The sequence below is a fragment of the Pristiophorus japonicus genome, chromosome 17 (genome assembly GCF_044704955.1).
Source record: "Pristiophorus japonicus isolate sPriJap1 chromosome 17, sPriJap1.hap1, whole genome shotgun sequence".
NCBI lineage: Eukaryota > Metazoa > Chordata > Chondrichthyes > Pristiophoridae > Pristiophorus > Pristiophorus japonicus.
Window position 1 is genome coordinate 106,602,142 of NC_091993.1, and position 24,408 is coordinate 106,626,549.

General features: G+C 43.1%; 1 protein-coding gene across 2 annotated transcripts in view; it reads left to right on the forward strand.

Annotated features, from left to right (window-relative positions):
* The window catches only part of cd34 (CD34 molecule), a 56,843-nt gene that overhangs the window by 14,151 nt on the left and 18,284 nt on the right, over positions 1–24,408 (forward strand). For both annotated transcript variants that reach the window (XM_070859438.1, XM_070859439.1), the window contains exons 2-3: positions 11,744–11,809; positions 14,522–14,769. In XM_070859438.1, the coding sequence (XP_070715539.1) occupies positions 11,744–11,809; positions 14,522–14,769 (314 nt within the window). The remainder of the gene's footprint in view (positions 1–11,743; positions 11,810–14,521; positions 14,770–24,408) is intronic.

Genomic DNA, 24,408 nt, shown 5'->3' on the forward strand with positions numbered 1-24,408 from the left:
CCACAACCAACTCCCTGTCTCCACATCAATGGCTCCATATCTCAGTCCAGTGTCCAACCTCAACCAGAACCGTGGTCCTATCTACAGCCTCGGCTTTGAACTGCCACATCAGCCCCAGGTAATCTTACAGAACTTCCCCATTACCTGTTCTTCGTCCAATCATTTTAGCCGCATCGCACCATGACCCTGGCAACCAATCACATACAAAATTTTTACAGGGCTTGACAGGGTAGATGCAGGGAGGATGTTTCCCTGGCTGGGGAGTCTAGCACCAGGAGTAAGAGGTCGACCATTTAGGACTGAGATGAGGAGAAATGTCTTCACTCAGAGGGTGGTGAATCTTTGGAATTCTCTACCCTAGAGGCCCATGGAGGTTCAGTCGTTGAGTATATCCAAGACAGAGGTCGATAGATGTTTAGATATTAAGGTAATCAAGGGATATGGGGATAGTACAGGGAAGTGGAGTTGAGGTAGAAGATCAGCCATGATCTTATTGAATGACAGAGCAGGCTCGAGGAGCTGAATGGCCTACTCCTGCTCCTATTTCTTATGTTCTTATTTAGATCCTCACCCCAGCCTGTGTCCCACCCTCTGACTCAGAGTGAATTCTTGCAGGTAAGTAAACGCTGCATAGGAAACAAAATCCAGAAAAACTTGTGAAAGCCACTGAATTATATTAAACATTCAAACACACAGGCTGAATAATCATCAATATATATTTGCTTTGAAACAGGTTGTATTTGATAACTCCTGTCGGCATCTATTGATTATACAACAATGACAACTTGTATTTATATAGCGCCTTTAATGTAGTAAAATGTCCCAAGGCACTTCACAGGAACATTATCAAACACAATTTGACACTGAGCCACTTAAGGAGATATTAGGACAGGTGACCAAAAGCTTAGTCAAAACGATAGGTTTTAAGGAGCTTCTTAAAGGAGATCAAGAGGCGGAAAGGTTTAGGGAGGGAATTCCAGTGCTTAGAGTTGAGGCAGCTGAAGGCAGCTGATGGTGGGGTGATGAAAATTGGGGATGCTCAAGTCATACAAGCTATGACCGAATGCAGCCCTATCTGAACCTAAACCTCACATCAAAATACCAATGGCATTCTCTCTTACTTTTCTAATTTTACTATTAATAGATATATTTACATTTACAATTTGATATTTTATCTTATAATCCAATATGTAACAATATAAATAATTTTAAATTACATAATTTCATGTACTTACATTCATATGCAATTGAATGATTAGATTTATGTTTTCTATTACCTATTCGCTAATATTTCTACATTACACCATATATTGTATAGCCCGTATGTTTTTGATAGTCATCTATTCTATTTCTAACCAATGTATAAAAAGGGACAGCTGCAGCTGAGGGACATAATTTTGTTACTGTTAATCTTGCTTCCTTTGAACTGAAATGTTTCATTCAGTACAACGCAATCAGAGAGGTAATGTACCTAAGTGAACAATGATCCCATAGTATAGTATTAGTATTAGGCAGTCCCTCGTATCGAGAATGATCTGCTTTCACACCAAAAAGGGATGAGTTCACAGATGTTTCAATGAGGAACCTAACAATCTGTGTCCCGAACTACATATTGAATGGTGGAAGATGCCTGTGTGTGGATTCTTTTAACGTGGAGTGGCCATTGCACACCAGCCACCACACAGGCTTGACAGAGCTAGGTCTTGATCCAGTTGCAAGGGTTAACCAAGACGACTGGAGACCAAGCTCTGCTGCACAGACCTAGTGTGCACACATGCTCCTACTATCCTTAGATCGCAGTGTGGGCTGGCCCGTGCTGCCCCTGAGCCCTTGCCTCTTCTGGGCCCCGAACCCGACGTTCCTGGGCCACGATCTCTCACCGCTCCTCCGCCCCGAGCAAAAATGGAGCAGTCAGTAACAGGACATCAGTTAGCCTCCTCTTATCTTGGAGACATCAAATATCAACACACTGTTATTTGAAATATCAAAATATTAAATGATCCCATATACCTTCAATAAAGGGTCGATCTTGACTTGTAGAGGGTGACTGGCGGAGCCATGGATAGATCTGATGAATAAATGGCCTGGTGATCAATATTGAATATTTTTAACGTCTGGGCAAGCTTTGTGTTTAACACTGGTTAAGCAGTTCATTTTGGCAACGGTGGGTCATTGTCATGGCTGTGGTATCGGCATATGAGACAGATAGTGGGGCAGAAATTCCAGCCTCCCAGGTCCGGACTGAGTGTTTACGGACTCGGGAAGGCATCGCAAATGCCGGTTTTCAGCGCACAATGCTTGACAGATTTCCGTATCTCGGGAGCGAGGACACTTGCACGGGCAATATTGCGGTATTTACCCATATCTTGGCCAGCAAATATCCTCAGAACTCTTGCGCCTGATAAAAGCAAGGGCATAGCCTACTGTTACAGGTGTAATAGTTTTAAAATACACAAACATTTTAAAGTAAAATTATAAAAACACATTTTATTGTTAAAAACTCTCTCCACTACGGTAAACTTATTTTAAACCATAATTTAATTTTTTTTTTAAATTAGAAAAATATATATTTTTTAAATACATAAATAACTTTAACTTAAATTAGTAAAAATATGTGCTGTATTTTTTTCTATTGCTTATTATTGGTTTTGTATGTTTTGGGGGCTGATTCTCATTCATAATAATGGGAGCTCCAACTTAGAGTTCCCATTATTATGAATGGGAACATACTATATCTGATTGGCTGCCCAAAGCCATGTGACTCCAGCTCCAGGCCTGCGCACGTCCAAACGCGCAGTCAGTGTAGACCTCAGGACCGGAAATTCACGTGGGTGCAGCAGGATAAGGTAAGTGCGCATAAATGTTAAAGTTTTTTACCCGATCGCCCGCAGGAAGCAGCCGACCGGGATTTCAGGGCCAGTGTGTTTACACAGTCAGTAGTAATACTAAAATCCTTCAAAGAAATATTCAAAGTATAGAGTCCTTAATGATTTGAAACAAGACATACCGGTCACACTACTTGTTTCTAAAACTTCTCAATAGTATATAAAGACGACAATATAAACGCCTGGATATTACTTAGTGGGGATACCAACAGATTTCATTTTATTGCACTGGCTTCAGATTCTTCCTAGCATCTCATACTGGTGGTGAGCAGAAGCTGCTGAAAAGGCTGAATTTGCATAGTCTGGTCTTATTTGTATGCTATAGGGCAGGATTTCAACCCCCTCTGCCCTGTGATAACCAGGTGGAAAGGGAGTTGAATTCCAAGGGGTACACTTACCACTCATTTCCAGCTAAGCAGCTATTTTATATGCAAATCGGGGGTCATATAACTTAAATAGGACCCCAATGTTATATTAACTGCTGACTGAGCGGGCCCACTCCAAAAGTATAGCTACCCAAACTCCCTCCTTAGCAACTTCCCTGACTGCCAACCTGGGGACCTCAGACCCACCCAATCTTCATAGGCCCAGATCCAGTAAGCTGTTTCTGGACACGCATTTCAGCTGGCCAGAGGGATGGCAATGAAGGCCTGAGTGGGTGGCTCGTTCTTCCCACCAGATTCCTGCCCGAGAGTTAAAATTCTCCCTTATTTGTTTTTTTTTTAAAGTCCCGAATCCACTTGGCCACAGCTGAAAATCAATCATCTGTTGGGCAGAAGACAAGCTCTCTATTTTGGGCCTGGAAGGTGTAGTTAATTAGACACTAGTATTTCAACCCTGGCATTTGGGTTCAAATCTAATCCAATGGGAGGGCAGCCTCCTCTGGCTGCTGCCTGTAAGAGTTCTGCGTGATTTGTATTTGATCATTCTCCAACCTGTTGCTAGTGGGCATGGGTGCGGTTTCCACAGCCCAGAGCTGTCCTTAATGACAACAAATTTGGCACTCCCATTGAGGGAGGTCAAATGATAGCTGGTGTGGGAGCTGGAAAATGTCACGGTGTCACAGTGGTGTGGAGTGAATTGCCCACACATTATGGAACCTACCCAATTTTTATTGCATGAAATCAATGGAATGCAAATTGGGGTGGGAGGGAAAGAGGAGTGGGAGGGGGTGGGGGTTCTAAAACAGACGAGGGATCAACTCTGCCAGGTCACCACCCAGGCGGTGAAGATGAAAATCTACTCCGTTGCTTTGGTGAAATTTTAATACCAAAGCCCTAAAAATACAGCATGGGCCACTAGTCCACGCAAACTAACACATTTGTCCGAAATTCCTTGTCTGCGTCTGCTAGTAACTTTAGAGTCCAAGATTCTTTCCACACTAAATAAAAAAGGCATTGTGATGTTTAGTGGGACATATGTTGGTCAGTGTTCCTCTGCAAAGATTAATTACCTACTAACTTTTGTTTTTCCCATGGGCTCGGTGTAAATTCTATTGTTTTTCATGCATAACAGTTGCTATGTAATTTTTTTAAAGAACCAAACCCTCGAGCTTGGTTTTGGTGGGAGTCGGTTGAGGCTAAGGTACAATAAGAAGGAAGATTTCCTTTAAGTCTGGGAATTTTGTACTCCATATTGCAATTACAAATTCTAATCTATTAATCGTTCCTCTGTGGACCAGGTCATAGCCAGTCTAAATATTATATTTAAAGCCTGTACAAGCTCTTAAACTTTGGTCAGTACAAAATAACATTGTCAAATTAGTTCTTGTTGTATACATACATCATGTTGATGCCTAACTGTGGATAATCATCTGAAAGACTAGTGACAGGAATGTACGATATATTATCTCTCAAACATTGGTTAAATGTCTTCAACGTGATATATTTGTCTTTGGCATATTTGTTTTACATAATGTTGCTTTACGACAATGAATTTATGAAAAACAATGTTTGAGCATTCAATGGCTGATGAACCTCAAATAATAAAATGATGTTGTCCAGATAGCCGTTACTTGCAGAATAATGCAATCTATTCCAAGAACATCTGTAACTTTATTATACAGTATCTCATCAATGGATTGAGGTTTGCCAAGTACGATTCGTGAAACATGATGAAGGCATTACATCAGTAGAATTAGGTAAGATTTTCCAGAGCACAGCTGGAAAACATAACCCAGTCAAAGCTCTCTTAAGAGGCTTCTTCAATCCCAGTTCCAACATGTTAACCCTGTGAAGAGTAGAATGATATTTACATAGTGTTTGAAAGAAACATACAAACCAGGACGTTTTGAACACAATGCTGATAGCCCTCTATGCGCTGTCATTTATGGGTTGGCAACTGTGGCCCAGAAATTGCATTCGGAGGCATCCCGCGGGCGGATGCCTCCGACCTGAAAAATTTCTACGAATCTACCTGATGGTCCGGGAGGTTCAGAGACTTGCACTCCTGGGCCTCTCAGCGAAGGCCTGCATAAAGTTCCACGTATTCCAGGGACGTAAGCGCTTTGTACGCGTCCCTGGGATCACGTGGGCCGGCCCAACGAATCCAAGTAGGGCTTTTCCCATTCCTACTTACACCTGCTTTTATCAGTCGCAAACATTTCAAGGGCATTCGCTGGGCAGAAGTTGGGCAAATAGCGGAGGCCCTTTACTTCTGGATGCGTGCAATCTGTCAAGAGGATGCTTGACAGATCGCACGTTTCGGGTTTAGGCGCATGCCCAAACCCAGAACTTGCGGGGCACCCACGGGCACGTGCGGAACCTCATACGCACGCGTAGGGGCCGCGAAATCAGGGCCTATGTGTTTTGCTCCATTGGTTAATCAAAGCAATATCTGACACAGAAACTTGTGGCCAGACAATAGTATGATGTACTGACAACTGAATGAATCTATATATTTGACCCATAGGTTACTTTTAATTATTTCTATCAAGGAGAGGGATTGCTTTGGTAAGCCGTAAAAAAGTATGGGCCCAGATTTTAACATACTCACCATTTGGTGGAAACCAGGTGGGGGAGGTGGCAGTTAAAATGAGGACAGTGACTTACTTGCTCTGATCCCGCTGCCCACATGTCGTGTTCCGAGGTTAACCTGTTCATTTGAGCAGGCGAGCAGGACACCCACAGGATGGAAGTTGGGCCCTCTCTAAATATGCAGATTGATGTCTTCAGGACCCGATCGGCTGACTTAGTTGGAGGCCTGAGTAGGGGGAGCAGCGACAGCTTTCCCGTATGCCAGACCTACTGGGAGGTGGATCGTGGGCCAGAAGAGGCCCAGCAAGGTAAGTTGTTGAATGTTATTTTAGATTTCCTTGTTGGCCAGGAGGAGCAAAAGAGCTGTCCCTGGGCCTTACGAAGAGGCCTTGAGCCTCCCTTGGCCCAGGCTCCCCCATTACTCTCCCCCCCCACACCATTGTGTCCAGTGCCCCTTCCCCTCATCACATACCTGACTGCTGGGACCATTCCTGCAGGACCCCGGCTGTGGCCTCCTGCCACCGAAATCCCACTCTCACCCATCCGCCAGATAGTGGAGCTGGCCAGGTTCAGGCGGGAGTAGGAGAAAATTTAGGGAAATGAGGCCCAGCGGTTAAAATTGGGCCTGTCCTCGACTTCGCACTTACATTTGGGTGCACTGCCTACTTCAGGGCTTACGTGCACCTTTCCCTACCCCTCCCATTGAAATCAAGGCCATGGAATCAGGAAAGATTATTGGGTTGATCAAGCCTGTTCTTTTTAGACCATGTATAACTTGTTCTATTATACTCGATGACCTACTTAATTCCCTCAATTCAGACTTGGACAAGTTCCAATATTTTTCATGATAATATTAGAACTGCAGAAAGAAACTGGAGTTGCTTCTGAAGCTAATTTTACGTTGTTACTGAGCTGAAAAGAAATTAATATATTTATTGGGCTGGATCTTGCTGGAAAAATAATGGCATGTTAATGATGTACACTGTTATCAATATGCAAATCGTCCAGCAAATTCAGGGGATTAAGAGATGCACCATTAGTTGTGAATCTCCAGAATTGCTGGTTGATTTACGCCGCTCTGCCGCTTGCTTCACACCAATAGCATCTCGGCCTTAGCCTCCCCATTATTTTTAAGAACATGCTGAATTTGCACATTAATTGGCCATTAGACGCACCACAGAAAGGTAAGTCTGGTAATTAACAGAGTAAGTACCTTTTTAATGATGTGATAATGGTTAATGAAATGACAATCAACTGACCCAGAAAGAGAACAATTCAAACTGTTCAATCTCATTCCTCCATGTAGTCAATTGTTATTAGAGATTTTATAAATGTCAAATTTTAAATTTTTTTATGTTTTCTTACTTTTCCTTTCCATCTCTTTTTTTTTTCTCTGACTTAATCCAATCTTACTCTTTATTTCTCTTTCTGTACCAGGTTTGACTCTAATTCACCCTGTTGTTCCTCTGTTTCTTTCTCAAATTTCCTTGGTTACGGAGATAGACTGTTGGTCCCACTGTTCACTGAGGTCCCAGATGGCCAGTGGCCTCGCCCCACCGTTAACAATTCGCACTTCCAGCAAGTTATGGCACAAAAACATTTTGAGCTGAAAGGTGCAGAAAGAAAGTCTAACATTGCACGCCACGAGATGCCCCGCCCCAGCAAGATCGGGCCCATTATGTTGGGCAGTGTCTTGGTTCAATGGACTTAGCTGGGATTGGATTCAACCAAACAGCTCTAATATACTGCTGCTAGGTCACTTGTCTTATTCTGCTGCACAAGAATATTAAATATTGCAGAACTGCTTCTCAAGGAAAGGCAGAACAAATCCCACTTTAGCTGTTCTCTGACTTTTATGTCATTTACAGTTTCCGAAAAAATATTTTTATTCAATTATACTTTTTACATATAAAATGACAACAAATGTTATTGAAATGTGACTGCATTGATAAGAATTGGTACTGTCTGTTGGACGTTCCTTTATTGTTGCTATGAAGATGTGTGATCATACGATGAGGCATAACAATATTGGGAAACTTGCGCCTAATTGCCTTCAGGCACTCTGTTTAATTATGATATTAACAGAACTTCTCCTGTATAATTTCCAGAGATACACCTAAACTGACCTCAAGCTACTGCAGCAGTGTGACATTTACTTTCCCATACTTTCAATTCTTTTGTTGTCACAATAAGAGTGCTTAATTAATCCAACGCAGTAATACATAATGGACTGTTTATGCCATGAATTTTGTCAGATGGGAATTGAGTTCAAACCAGAGTCATACTACTGAGGCGTAATTAATCTTTTTTATATTTAGAAACACTATTATCAAAAGTAACGTGCACATTATATTGTTCTACCCTCAATCCTTCCTTCTTTAATCAAAAAAAATCATAGAATGATATAGCACAAAAGGAGGCCATTCGACCCATCGTGCTTGAGCCAGCTCTTTGAAAGAGCTGTCCAATTAGTCCCACTCCCCTCTTTCCCTATCATCCTGTAATTTTTTTGTCTTTCAAGTATTTATCCAATTCCCTTTTGAAAGATATTATTGAAGCTGCTTCCTCCATCAGGCAGTGTAGTCTAGATTACAATACCTCGATGCGTAACAAGAAATGTCCTCATGTTGCCTCTGGTTCTCTTACCAATCACCTTATATATGTGTCCTCTGGTTGCTAACCCTCCTGCCACTGGAAACAATTTCTCATTATTTACTCTATCAAAACTGTTCATGTTTTTGAACAACTCTATCAAATCTCCTCTTAACCTACTTTGCACTGAGGAGAATCCCAGCTTCTCCAGTCTCACCATATAACTGAAGTCCTTCATCCCTGGCATCATTCTAGTAAACATCTTCTGCACCCTTTCTCAGGCCTTGACATTCTTCCTAAAGTGTGGTGCTCAGAATAGACTCCAGCTGTGGCCAAATCAGCAATAATCTTGAAGAATCTTCCTCCATGCATCTTCCTTTAGGCAGAATCATAGAATCATAAAAATTTATAGCATGGAAGGAGGCAATTTCAGCCCATCGTGTCCGTGTCAGCCAACAAAGAGCTATCCAGCCTAATCCCACTTTCCAGCTCTTGATCCATAGCCTTGTAGCTTACAGCACTTTAAGTGCATATCCAAGTACTTTTTAAATGTGGTGAGGGGTTCTGCCTCTACCACCCTTTCAGGCAGTGAATTCCAGATCCCCACTACTTCTGGGTAAAACATTTTCCCTCAAATCCCCCTAAACCTTCTACCAATCACTTTAAATCTATGCCCATTGGTTATTGACTTCTCTGCTAAGGGAAATAGGTCCTTCCTATCCACTCTATCTAGGCCCCTCATAATTTTGTACACCTCAGTAAGGTCTTCTCCAAGCCACCTCTGTTCCAAAGAAAATTTGCTTAATATAGCCCTCACTGAGTCTGCCAGTACTGGAAACAGGCTTAAAAATGAACCTAAACATAAATACCGTTGGAAAACATTGGCAAATAAACACAGATTGGGGCCATTTTATAAATGAACATTGTAGTTGCAAATACATTGTGATGTTGGCATTTCTATTGATAAAGATCATACTCCATAGTTTACTCAACGTGTTGATTTCTACCATGGGCATAAAGAATAAATACTTCTTGCAGCTTTGAATGGATCAGTTTGAAAAAGCAATAAAAGTGAGGTGGATTCATCACATTTTAATGGTAATAGTATCATAGAAGTCACTGGGCTAGAAATTGGCCTCCTTTGCGCTTCCCGTTACTTACCGACCAGGCGCGGCGAGAGTACCGTGCCCGCTAAATTCCCCTGGAAGTTTGCGGCGGCGGTAACCCCGAGCACCCGATCTCCTGCACCCGGATATCGTGACGCCATCGCCATGCGCATCGCCCCGGTAGCGACCCGGACCCGAACTTTGGTTCTGCCCCCCGCAGCAATAGCGGGCCACAACACTGACAGCTGCAGGAGGCATTGTTCAGGAGGCCGATCGCTTCAGGAGCGCTGTTTAAAGGGGATGACGGTTGCTGGGGGTGGGGGGGAAACATTTTTCGTGATGCTTAACTTTAATTTTTGATGATTTTCTTGGGCCACGATTGATCAGCCCTATGCTCTGCTCGAGTAGCTTGGGGCTGATCCTGGTGGGTCGTGGCTGCCGTCGGCAACGAGGCACCTATTTTCATTGCAGAACTTGCAACAATGGCCCTTCCCTTTAAGGGAGGGAAGGAGCCTTCATTTCCAGCAGCACTGCACGGGACATTGGGCAGCGCTGCACCGCTACTGCCCCTCTTGCCGGCTTTAGCGCTTCAACAGAAGTGGTGACGCTTGATTTAGCGCTCCACTTCCTTCTGGAGCGCAAACACCCAATTTAGTGCAACCTGAGAAACATTAGCGCCTGCCGCTAATTTCTCAGGATTTCAAAAGTTAAAGCCCCAAACAGGGCAATACCGAATTCCTTCTCTATAATCTTCACAGCTGCCAGTTGTTGGTTCTGCAGTGTTAGACTGTAACTCCAGAGGCCATTTTAATTGGTTAGTGTAGGCCTCCTATTTGATGGTTGTAGAATTGTTAGGGGAATATTTGCTGTTCAGTGCCTGGATTTCTATAGTGCGCAGGAGAAAGATAAAACTGCTGGAGTTTAAACATGCAGCATGTTCTGCTATTCGCATGTAAGTAACTGAGGTAATAATATCATAAAAATACTGTGTGTTTGTGCCAAGATCACCACTCCTTTCTCTACTTTCTTGCTGCCCTGAATTTCTGTAGCTCACACGTAATACTCTTAACAATCTTTCTCATCGGTGTATAAAGTGTGTTTCATTCCTTTTCCACAACTAGTTTCCTCTGATTAAAGTTTTTGGTTTGTGGAAGAGTTAACTTGGGCAGATGAAAAATAAAGTTCTACTCTGCAAGTGATAAGCAACTTTGAATTTTTTTTTTGAAAAAAACCTATCACCAGAAACAAAATCCCAACATAATTGTTAATTTTATATACATAAATAGAGCTTCCATGAAAATGCTTTGCAGTTGAGTTAAAAAGGATCTGACCTGTTTGACAGGAACCTGGTATTCAATCCCTTGGGATACTAATTTCTTACTCTCTGTAAAAAGAGGAAGAGGAACTCAGTTCCCCATGAAATAACATCCCGCGGGAGTACTCTCAAGCAATCTGGCCTTCATACAACATAGAAGTTTTCAACTGTGCATCAGGGGTGTGTGATTTTTGTTTGTTTTGGGTAGATGAAGAGGCCCACATAATAGGAACTGCACAATTAGACTTAAGAACATTCCATGCAATAGACCCTCGCTAAAATGTGGTCTTTGTATGAAGAAAACCTTGTGAAATATATCAGTCCTAAATTGGCCCTTTACTAGTTTGAACCTGCGACCCCTCATTTGACTCTTTTCATATAATTGAAAGTAATTTTCCAGATTCACCTTTTCTATAACATTTACTATTTTAAATAGCACTGTAAGATCACCTCTCTGATGCCTCCTCCGAAGGATGAAAATCCCAAGTTTCTCCAATCTTTCTTTATAACTCGGACCTTTAACGATAAGGTTCAACCTCAAGTCTGTTATTCTTCACAGTCTCCTGTGCTTGAATGGAAAGATAGAAAGAAGGAACTTACATTTTATTGCACATTAGAGACAATGGAGTGAAATTCAATTTTGGTCGTGGTGCAAACCCAATGGTGGGTCGGCCGTTTGTTAGACACCCTGCCAGGTCCTCGTATCCATTGAAGTCAACATTTGCTCAGCCAAATTTGAATTTCACCCCAAATGTGGGGGCAAGAAAGTGAGATATCGACTTCATTCCTTTTCAAAAAGCAGAGCAGGGGCTAATAATGTAAATTAAACCATCTTGTTAACCACTTTTTGATATTTCTTTTTAAATGCAGTCCAATGGAGTTGTCACTGTTCAGCAGAAGATCCGGTACATTCCATAAACCTCGGTGCACAGTCAGGTGAGCTTAACCATCAGGATGGGCTATCATCTTTATCATTTCAATTTAATATATCAGTATTTTGAAAATAATTAGTGTCAAAAGGCCACAAATGACTCAATATCTGTACTAAAGGTGTGGGGAATAAATTGGATAGCGTGAGCATAATTGAGTAGATTTTCACCTCGTTGGCAATTTCCCGTTACAGAAACTGCCTGGATTTTCATTTGCGTTGATTTCAACACCGGTTATACGCCCAGGTGAAAATCTACCCCAATGTCTTCAGCTGTGCGGACTGGAACTATGTTCTTAATTGTCTCTCAACGCTGCCAACTAGCCCAGAATATATACTGGGGACGAAATTGCCCTGCGCCCTGATTGGGGGCGGTAACCTGCTGGGGTCGTCCCAGCCACTGAATTGGACTTACCACCCCTCAAAGAAAGTGGAGCGCAATCTCGCGCACTCCACTTCCTTTAGGGGTGGGTCCAGGGGCAATGCTGGGGCGAGTTGTGCAGCGCTATGCTGACGCTTCACGTAGCATGCTTCATCCCCACTCTCCTTCACTTAAAGGGGAGGGCCACTGCGCACTCTGCAAGGCCTGTGTTGGCCTCCACTAGACCACCAGAGCAGTGTGGTACCAGGCCTGCAGCCCGGCATCCAAAACAAAGTGCCGGGCTGCACGATGGCGGCCCGGACCACGGAAAACAAAACAGGTTAGTGAGCCGACCTGAGAGTTGACACCCATGTCATCGCCGGGGCGCTACCCGCGGGGTCGGCAAAGCCATGGGAGCACCTCTGCAAAGTCCTGGGCAATTTCCCGGGAGCCGGTAGTGCTCTCCCCCCCCCCCCCCCGCCCGGCGAACAATGTCTTAAGCCCCATTAGCACCCCCCAGAGGCGCTATCGGGCCTCTGAAAAAGGGGCAATTTTGCCCCCATTATTATTTTAATCAGTGAGCTATTTTAATTGTGTAGCTACACGGCTCTAAAGCTCTGAAAATATTGTTGATGGTGCAAGGAAAGTGAAAGTTTGGACTGTAGATTTTGTCGCTTGGTTTCATCTCCCACTCCTGCCCAGCATTAACACGTAAGTAGCTTGGTGGAAACTAGCTTACACATTTTGAAAGATGTATGTGTATGGAATGGTTCCCAGCCTGCTCCTGAGAGATGGGGCAGGAGCAGCTGCTGTTGGAGGCAAGATGAAATGGTTAAAGTTTTAACCTTCGCTAAATAATAAATGGTGAATGCTTGGGGTTGTATTTGGTTTTTTTTTAAACTTAATTCCTACTAAAGGGATTTTTTTTTTTTTTTTAAATGAGAGCTAATCATTTCTGGTTAATGGTAGATAAATTGGCATGAAGGTCAGTATTCACGGGCACCCCATTCTTCTTATAATCTCCATTACAATTGTTAAAACATAGCGTAAAAATGCAAAGAAAGTGATGTTGAGGCGTCTGGTATAAACACAATTCTCTATGCTGAGTGCAATGAAAATGAGTTGCATTTTGATGAAGCTTGTTGCTCCATAAAAATTTTGTTAAATTGCATTATCAGGATACCCCCTCATGAAAACATTTTCAACCCCTCCATGTTTCAACTATGAAGAAACCTGCAGCCATTAACTAATAAATTATTGTGTGAGGATAAAAAAACTTATCAGATTATTTGCAAAACACTCTAAATTAGTATGATCTACTCAGTTCTCTGAGGAAATTACTTATTCCATTTCCATGCTGATACCGAAAATAAAACTAGATTGAGAAACATGAAAATACATTAAAATGCATTCACTGTATCAACGCAAATTAAAATCCCGGCAGTTTCTATCTGTTAAAGTATGTATTGCTCCTTTTGTTCCATTTTGTCTATCGTGAGGCAGAACAGTTACTTCTATAAGTTATAAAGTCAGCCTCACTTGTATTAAGTACTTTATCAGATGGTCTCTCTCTCTCTCACACACACGCATACATTCATATATACACACACATACAGATACACAAACACACACACATATGCATGCAAACAGACACATACGTATCATCATCATCATCATTATTATCATAGACAGTCCCTCGAGTCGAAGATGACTTGCTTCCACGCCAAAAAGTTCACAGTATACACACATACATACACGGACACATGTATACACACAAATACACACATATACACAGATACATTCACACGCACACATTCACATATGCACAAACATATTGGTTTTACTTCTGCTGATGGCTCTGACTGGAGTGGCACTAGACCATATAGACTAACAGGTCCCAAGGCTCCAGTTGATTCACTACAATACTTTTGCCTCAGTGCCTCTGCGCCAGGGATCAGAAAAACCTGTTGGGGTTCCAGCTCCTTACTGCTCACAATGGTTAAGAGAGTGTGTGCGCGTGTGGACTTTGGGTGTGAAACTCAGCTTGGGGGCAATATCATGTGTGGTCAACGTGCCTACCGACACTCAGCGTCTATGCTCACCCATGCACCAGAGAGCTGTGGGTACCCCGACAAGAGCTGGTAGCTTTCAGAAGAAGAGGGATTAAATGAGAAGAACTAGTTTATTAGTACAAAACATACTGCCAAAACTGAGATTTGAATCTTCCTGATGTTTAGTGTTAAAGTTCAGTAAGATTTGTAACATCCATAGCCTGTGAATACTGAAATTGCCAGACATGTAGTGAGTACAAGTCTTTTAACAAGCCAATATATTTGTATTTTTGTCTTGATGCACACAGATGTTACTTCAACAATCGAAAACAAACTGAATACATCTATTGCTATTGCTACTGCTGCACCTGGAGACTCAAATACTTCAGCTCTAAGGTCAGCTGAAAATTCATCGGACCAAATAAGAATTGATGTCACGACACTTCAGAGCACCCAAAACATGCTCAATCACGGTGACATCATTTTAACCACTTTAAGTTCCACAACAGATTACAAATTCATCGAGAGGGGAACTAATTCCAATTTAGGAATGCAGGTAAATGGGTAGTCTATAACTTTATTCATTCTGCTCATATGGAGAATTGCTGTGTTGTAAATAGAACCACAATAATAGTCGGAATGGTAACACCTCTATCAGAGTAATGTAAAGATAGTAGTGCTGCACAAGCTTGGATTTTCATTCTGCACATATGTGAGTTGAGGATCATTTGCATAAAAAGATATACACAATAAAGTCAGAATTGAACAGAAACATTGTAACCGAAGTGGGGAAACAACTGAAGGCAACAAGTGCACATTTTCTGAACATATTTCTAAAAGTTTGCAAGCTGAAAGGGTAAAATTCTTAGGTTTGCTAAACCCAAGTTTTGGATCGAACATTCTTCTATGAACTTCGTGTTTCAATATATTTGCTACAAAAACAGGAAGCGTGCTTCTCCGGTGTTTCCTCACCTCCCACGTACTGACAATAGATCTGTGGAAGTCACATCCACTAATCTCTTTCAAGAAGTAAACTTTTAACATCCTTCTCTCAATTGGCTTCGGAACCGTGCTTCCTGATGTTGATGATTTGCTGTTAAAGCACATTTTGAAACAAAGTGAATTGCCATCCTTGCGTGATTGCAGGAGCAGGTGGTTCATCCAAAAGACTGTAAACATTTCCCCTTTTTGTCCGTGTCTTCTGTGCTGCGTTCCAGTGGCAATAACAACTTTATCAACAGCTCTGTTGTATAGGTGAAATGGTACTATTGGGTCTGCCAGCACAGAGAAAGAAAAAAAATGAAAGACTTGCATTTATATAGCGCCTTTCACGACCACCGGATGCCTCAAAGCACTTTACAGCTAATGAAGTACTTTTGGAGTATGGTCACTGTTGTAATGTGGGAAACGCGGCAGCCGATTTATGCACAGCAACTCCCACAAACAGCAATATGATAATGACCAGATAAACTGCTTTTTTGTTATGTTGATTGGAGGGATAAATATTGGCCAGGACACTGAGGATAACTCCCCTGCTCTTCTTCAAAATATTACCATTGGATCTTTTCCATCCGCCCGAGAGAGCAGACGGGGCCTCGGTTTAACGTCTTATCCGAAAGAAGGCACCTCCAACAGTGCAGCACTCCCTCAGCACTGCACTGGGAGTGTCAGCCTAGAATTTTGTGCTCCACCTCGACAAGTCATTGACAGATAAATAGTTGCTCGCGAGCCCCATTTTTTTTCTAGCATGTAGAACTGGTTCTATAACATTAACACAATATCCGAAGACTGATGCCAGCTTCAAGATTGAGAACGTGGGTGATAGGGCAGGGGAGACGATGTTTTTAATTTATGGACTGCTTTCGCAGACTGGTCTGGGACCCTCGCGAAGCTGCCAGGGGCATCTATACATTCCCTCGAGTGGCTTACTGAACAACTCAAGTGCATATTGCCCATGGCATTGGCACGAATAGGTTACAAGCACCACTGCACCACCAGAAATGGGACACAAACATGGATTCATGCAACAGGTCGGATAGAAACATGGAAAATAGGAGCAGTAATAGGTCATTTGACCCTTTGAGTCTGCACCGCCATTCAATGCATGGCTGGTCCTCTATCTCAACACCATATTCCTGCTTTTTCGCCATACCCCTTGATGTCTTTTGTGTCTAGAAATCTATCTATCTACCTCTTAAATATATTCAGTGACTTGGCCTCCACAGCCTTCTGTGGTAGAGAATTCCACAGGTTCACCAGCCTCTGAGTGAAAAAATTTCTCCTCATCTTGGTCCTAAATTTCCTACCCCATATCCTGAGATTGTGACACCTTGTTCTAGACTTCCCAGCTAGGGGAAACATCCCACCCACATCCAGTCTATCCAACCCAGTCTTCACTTAGAATGCAGTGGATAATGTTGTTCTGCAGGAATTTGAAATAAGATATAACCAGGGAGAATTAGGAGAGAGATGCAGAAGTTATATTGTAAATCTAGGCCATTAGCAACGTAGTCGTGAGCGTGTTGTGTAGATCACCCAGAGCCTTGCACTATAAATCGTACCTCATCCAGGGCTGCAGCAGTCTGTTGAAATATACTGAATTTTTCTTTGACTTAATTGGTTATCCGACTTCTTGTTTCAAGCTTGGCAGAGGGAGTTTGTGCCCCAGTTGGTGTGCTGCCAATTTAGAATGTAGCACAATGTTTAGCGGCCTGGTGATATTACAGCACAACCACTGTGCGCAGCAGGCATTGCTGCATTTTGCATAATGCAGAGTCTGTTTCATTGTAATTCACTATCCAAAGTAACCCGAAAATACTGATTCTGTGAGATTTTAAATCACTCATTTTGTGCTTTTATGTTCTACTTGACCCAGCAGAAACCCACAACCAGTGCAACCTTGGAAAACACTGATCCTGCATCACTTTTTAGAAGATTAAGACATTAAAAATGACTGTCAATATGTACAATTTGTTAAACGTCTTGTGTGCAGGGCTTCATTCCTGTATGTGTAATATTTATTTCTCGTAGCACTTTCCTGTCATGATGTTATCATCGTGCTGTTTCCTTCATGCTTGTCTGCCGGGCCTATGTGTCACACTTTTTGTTCATGATTAAACTTAGCTATTCACTTTACTAACCTCGGAATTGAGTCCTCCAAGCTTAATCGCTCAGGTCGGTTGTGATACTTTTGAGACCTCCCAGTTCCACCTCCAAGTTAGGTGGTGCTGTTGTCTACTGTGTCTCCTGTCTTCGAGCTGGTAAAATCGGATCTGTGGACCAGTGCCAGTTGCCCCTCCCTGTTGCCTTCTCTCGTGGCTGCAGTGGCCCTCTCCCCCTCCCAACTGCTGCAAATATATATGTTAAATATGGCTATTTCACTGCTTCATAAATACATTATATTTAAAATATAAACAGAAAATGCTGCCAATCTCAACTGGTGAGGCAACATCTGTGGAGAGAAAGCAGAGCTAACGTTTCGGGTCAATGGCCCTTCGTCAGACCCGAAACATTAACTCTGCTTCCTTTCCACAGATGCTGCCCGACCTGCTAAGATTTCCAGCATTTCCTGTTTTTATTCCAGATTCCAGCGTCTGCAGTATTTTGCTTGTGTGTCATATTTTAAAATCCATTATTTTAAATAATACCAGATTCTCTTGGTCATTGCTGGAGAAACTCTCTCTTCCATACTTCTGGGAAGTGAAGGAAATTTATTCTGTTTCATCCAACTTCACCCTCTGCATCTCTGTCCTCACAGAGTGCCTGTATTTTCCTTTTCTTCTCATCATTCCCTCCTATGGACTCTGACTCCTCCCGTACTGAGCTACCATTTTCCCCCCTCTCCCCACGTCCCCACATTGTTTCTTCCCACTCTCATGCTAACCACCACACTTCATTCCTCACACCCCCTCAGAGGACACAATTGCCATGCTTTTGCCGTGGCACTCCATAATCCCCTTCCTACGGGAAGCCTCCGATCAGAAATTCTACCCCTTTATAATAATGCTTCTGTGAATAGGAAACACCTGTGAACTCATCCTTTTTTGGTGTGGAAGCAAGTCATCCTCGTTTGGAGGGACTTTTTTTTTTAATTCGTAGCCAATCTTTCCAATTCTTTGTCAAATCACAAACGCCAGAGGTCACCTTGCACACATCAAGGATCACTCTGCGCCAATGCTCTTAGCCAAAAGGCCTAGAGCCACTGCACCGTTCCTGGAAGTACTGCAATACCAGGTTCGTGCCATGGAGGTGGATGGGTCAGGCCCCCCACACACCTCCGTGGAGGTGGATGGGTCAAGCCACCCCACCCACCTCCTATTTCCAAAAAGCATAGGAGAACCACCTTCCTGATCCAGGGAGAACCACTTTGGGGTCATGGTTACTCCCCTGTCAGGTCAGTTACGCATGATCTTAGCCAAAAGAGGGACTGCCTATGATCATGTGTGAATGCAACACTAAATGTAAGAATTGTAGGGGCCGAAATGACCCCTTTCCTTAATGCCTATCACCACCGGAAATTGGCGGCCACGCTGCGGAGTGCAATGGCAGCCGTCTTATCATGTAATGGCCGCCATTATCAAAATACTGCCTCTGCGGTATCCCGGCAGTGACTTGCACCCCCCCACCGCTCCGCTGCTACTGATCCATCCTAAGCATGTCATCAGAGTATGCACCGTCAATGTTCCACCATCCCCCCCCACCACCCCAGACGGCAAAATTTCACGAGAAAATCTTCCTCCCGCTGGGCGGTGCCAAAAGCTGCTTTTTTCAGGCAGTCCAGTGAGGCTGTGGCCTTCTAAAATGGCGGTGCGGCTCCCATTAAAGGGAAGGATGCACTGCCGCTGCCGCCATGTTTTTTTTTGTCGGCCGACTGCCATGTCCAGCCGATAATTACGCCCCCGGGTTCGACCGGGCTGCCAACAGGCAGCCTGTCACCCCCCCTCTTGGGTGCCAGGCCACTGGCCCGGCCGAAACCCTCCCTGGTGGCCTAGTGGACCGACCTTTAAAAATCACGCAGACTCTCCCCTTTAAGTGAAGGGGAGAGCTGTGGTGACGCAGCGCCCCGTTTCCAGCGGTGCGCAATTTCGGCCCCGTAGTCTTTAGTCCCAACTGCAAAAGATCATTTTTATTTATTCTTGTTACGGAGAGGCAATCTGAGTATTGATTCAGACTGAATCACAGAAGGAACAGTTGAATAAGCTGAGGTGCAACTCTGGTGAATTGAGCATTGTTCTGCAGCAATAATCACCCAAAGATAATTAATCCTGACGCGAGCAGAAAACTTCTTGGCAAACTCGGCCCAAGTTTGTCAGGCTTCAACTACGGTATATCTGTAAAGGAAATACTCAGGGTGACAAGTGTTTCCACTGTGTAAAAATATTTATGTGGGTTAAGATATTCAGATCATATCCTGTTTGCTGGGCTTCTCATTATTTGCCCTGAAAGAGTTCATTTTCCATTAGCAAGTTAAGGTCTGGCTGGTTATTATTCCTTGTAGTTTTCCCATGGACACTTCAAACAATTTTTGGTTTAAAAATGAAATAGATTTCGCATGTGCATCCTCAGTGCCAAGAATTTTCTCTTGGCAGTTGCACTGATTGCTGACTAATTTTTACCTGGCTATAAAAGTTATGATAATTCAAAACTCATGCTAGTGACTTACTGACAAAAAGAATATCATAATTAGTGGTGGGGTATGGTGAAGAAATTACTGATCCGTCTTATTTACTCCACATTTTATTTTGAAGAAAGCCCCCTGCCCAGAAGGTTTGTGCACAGCAAGGTAGCTTTTGGGAGGCAACGCACCAAAGAAGTTGGACATGTTAGTGGCTATAGCATGAACCCCACTTCAGATGCTTTCTGTGTCACCACTGCTTTTGGGGCATGAGATAGGCTATTATCAATATCTTAGCCTCTCTTTGCCTCTTTCCTGCTCTGGCACTAGCCTATTGTCACTATCGATCAGTTACATTCTGGAATGGATGCTGAGAATGGAAGTTTCGTCTCCCATTAATATTCCCCAAATCTAACTTCTTGTTAAAAAGGCAAGAGCAGGAGGCAGTAGTACTGTGCAACAGAAATGTGTCAGTAGGAACAATTGCACGCACGTTGCATGGGTGGAAGGTCCAAGAAATAATTTGCACTTCCAGCAAAATGCCTCAAGCGCTTCAGGTATTTGCCAGCAACACCCTGACCATTTGCTAATGTCAAGCCAAGTTCATGGCAATAATATCCTTTGGAAGAAAAAAAATGGCAGAATTAAAAAGATAATGGCCTGGAATTTGTGGTCAGTAGCGATGCGAAGGCCTATGAGCAAGCAGCAAGTGGAAGCAAAATCTGTCTCTCAAGAAGTGGCAATGAAGAATAAGCATTCAGAAAACAGCCACGAATAAAACAACTGAGAAGAAGATGAAAGCAATCGTGCCAAATACTTTTGGCTTCCATCTTGTTTTGTCAGTAACCTGAAAACATGGCGTTAAAAGTAAGGTTTCTAACATAGAAAACACATTTAAAAATTGCACAATTTGCAATAAATTTATCATATATACATGCATATTTTTTTGTTCTTCAATGGCATTGGTCTCTGGAGGCTTGGCTCTCTTAGAAATTGCCTCTTTTTATAGCCCCGTTAACGTCTCCGGAGGTGCGCTAATAGTGCACAAGACACTTTTTGCCCAATGGACAAGGAGGCTACCGTCTCCCAGGAAACTGCCCTCACCGCCCCGACCCCTTCACGCCCCATGAGGCTGGTGCGAGCGGATGTGAACGCCATCCTTGCAGGTCGCGAAGCTGGCCGACATCCGCTCTCGGAGCAGCGCTTAAAGTGGAGGTTGCCAGCGCCCTGGGCCGCCATCTGTTTTTGTCAGCGAACTCTCAGGTCGGCTCAACGATGGCGGCCCTAATGTGGTCCGGGCCGCCATCGTGCAGCCCAGCACTCCGTCTTGGGTGCCGGGCTGCAGGCCCCATGGCACGCTGCCCTGGTGGCCTAGTAGAGGCCATCAGAGACTTTGCAGAGTCCTCTCCTTTAATCAAAGGTAGAAGGAATGGCACGCTCGCCTTCAAGACCCAGGGTTAAAAAGGGAAAATGTAAATGAAGCAGGGCTCCCATTTTCTTATCACTGTCTACCAAACCCCAGAAGGATGCCTATTGTATTAGGTGAGGGCAGTGGGCTCAGTTGTCCTGCTCATTTAGAAGAATAGCTTTCCAAATTTCGCTGTCATGACTTAAATGTGAATATTTGGTCGAGGTACCAGAGGTGAGCGATGCCCACAGCAAAGAGTCAATTATATCCGAGCAGAGAGAAGACAATTGACAAGGCATTGCAGGTTGGACCTCTGTGGTCCGTCACCCTCGGGGCCTGACCGGTGCCGGAACAGAGAATTTTCCAAACCACGGGAGGTCACGCTGAGCCTAGGCTGACCGGTACCTGTAGACAGTGCCCGGGCTCCTGAACATCTCTGGCTCAGGCTACGAAACTCAGGCCTTGCTCTCTCTCTCTCCGCAGCAGTGAACACTGAGTGCCAGTTAGCGCGGGAAACTGGGACGCAAAGCGGCAGTTGCGCACTGATCACAGAGCTAGGAAGCATGGGAAACCGATGCTGAAGCCGAACCATGGATGTTTCTGGACCAGAGAAGTCCAACCTGAATAAATAAATATATGTTTTACATATATACATATATATATAATATATATATATATATTATATATATATAATTTATATACATTATATTTGTGTGAATATATATATAATATATACAGCTTCACAGAGCAGTATTCATCCCTATTCTTTTGTGACTGTGGAAAGCTCCCATAGATATAATTTAGCTGTCATAGTCCTTTCCATTAGTGAAACAACAGCTGGAATTGCTGGTTGCTGCTGAGATACTCCATAAGCATGTGAATCCTGGTAAATTTTTAAGCTCATTGTTTAATTAATTCTCAAACTTTGGAGTGCAGCCAACCATTAAATGCTACTTGACTGATGCCATTTGTCATTTCTGATATTGACACATGCAAAAAAAATAATTCTATATCCAATGCAATTACTGTAAAATAAATGATCTGCTTCAAATGGACATTCTTGTGAGTAATCCCATATTGATGTTTTGTCTTTACTAATTCTACACTGATATTTAATATCAAATATTTCAAAGTACCTCTGCAGAGGAGCTCTGAATTGCATTGTCTATTAACTTGACCGGTTTGATGACGCATCTCAGGGTAGCTAACTTTGAACCACAGTGTGTAAATGAAATGTAATAGTGATAGGACAATTAGCTGGAGAATGGCACAGTGAGTCATTCAAATATAAATACAAAACATCATACATTGTGTCATTTTAAAATATCAAAAATTTGCCCAGACTAACCACACTGCAGCAGATTGGCACAGAACTGCCAACTTTAGCAGAAATCAAAATTAAATTGACAATCTCAGTCAAAAAGGCCATAAAGATGATTGATGTAGGAAATGAAAAAAAATCACAATCATGCAAAAAAAGATCCTGTTCTAAGCAAGAGGATGAGAAGTGATGTGACAAAACACATCATGGAAAGTGTACAAGAATGGATATTTATTCGTTCATGGGATGTGGGCGCCATTGGTAAGGCTGGCATTTATTGCCCATCCCTAATTGCCCTTCAAAAGGTGATGGTGAGTTGCCTTCTTGAACTGCTGCAGTCTGTGTGGAGAAGGTACTTCCGCAGTGCTGTTAGGGAGGGATTTATAGGATTTTGACTCAGCGACGATGAAGGAACAATATTATATTTCCAAGTCACGATGGTGTATAAATTGGAGGGGAACTTGTAGGTGATGATGTTCCCATTCGTCTGCTGCCCTTGTCCTTCTAGGTGGTTGAGGTCAGAGTTTGGGAGGTGCTGCCGAAGAAGCCTTGGCGAGTTGCTGCAGTGCATATTGTAGATGGTACACACTGCAGCCACATTGCGCCAATGGTGGAGGGAGTGATTGTTTAAGATGATGGATGAGGTGCCTGTGATGTATGTAACACTCAAATCACTGACTCCACAGAGTCTGGTGTTGTGGCAACTGCTGTGACCTTGGTCCTTTATTGTGTAACTCCAGAATGCCCTTCAGATGTGGTGGGCAGCCTTTTATACTCTGTCTCGCAGGTACTTTCGGGTCTCCCACCACAGTGCCCCTTGTGGCGCACTATTGTAACTATACATTTAATGTACATGGACAATACATAACAGTGCCAATCAAGTGGACTGCTTTGTCCTGGATGGTGTCGAGCCTCTGCCACTGGAAACAGTTTCTCCTTAGTTACTCTATCAAAACCTTTCATGATTTTGAATACCTCTATCAAACCTCCTCTTAACCTTCTCTGCTCTAATGAGATCATACATTCCTAAAAGGCCCAGTTGAACAGATTTTTCTATCTGTTCATCATACCCAAGAGAGGGCTCCGTGGAAGAAATGTTTTAGTCCTCGAGGCTTGACAGACCTGTGTAAATTCTCCTGATTGAATAGCAAATAATAGGTGCCTATTGAGGATTCTTCACTGTCCTGTGCCTCATCTCTTCTCTTACTCTGACATAGTTATGGCCTCATGAACAGATACCGTGGAGGAGGATAAATATGTTTATCTTGTCTCTAGAGAGTAGGCATCATGAATTTAAACCTGGTAGATGGTGGAAACTGATTAAAAATTGCTTCAACTGTTTGAATCCGAGAGTAATCTATGCAGTTAAAATGCATCTGAGGAATATTTGTTTTATTCCTGTGTCTTGCTGATGATATAAACTGACATTAGCAAACCGATTAAAGTAGCAATAATGGGCAGTACTTTAAAAAAAGACCATTATGTATGTTAATTCTTTCGAAAGAAACCATGTGTTGTACTTGCCAAACTGCTGAGACTTTAGGGATCCAAGCGCTCTCCTGAGTTTGAAATACTTGGCAAACATGCGCTTTGGCCGTAGCAGCATTGTTAGGCACCTTGGGGCACTTCTGGGGTACTTAACGACCATTGCTTATGCTAATCCAGTTTCTGAGGAGCCACTCATTTTAATTGTTAGGGGCCGAAATTGCCCTCCCCCCCCTCAAACGGGGCAGATAATTCAAATTAAATGAATATTTTCCCCCCGAAACCATGGGGCGGAGAATAGAGGGAACTTTCCCTCTTTTTGTGTTGTAATTCATTGCGCCAGTGTTAGGGGCGGCTGAGGGGCGGA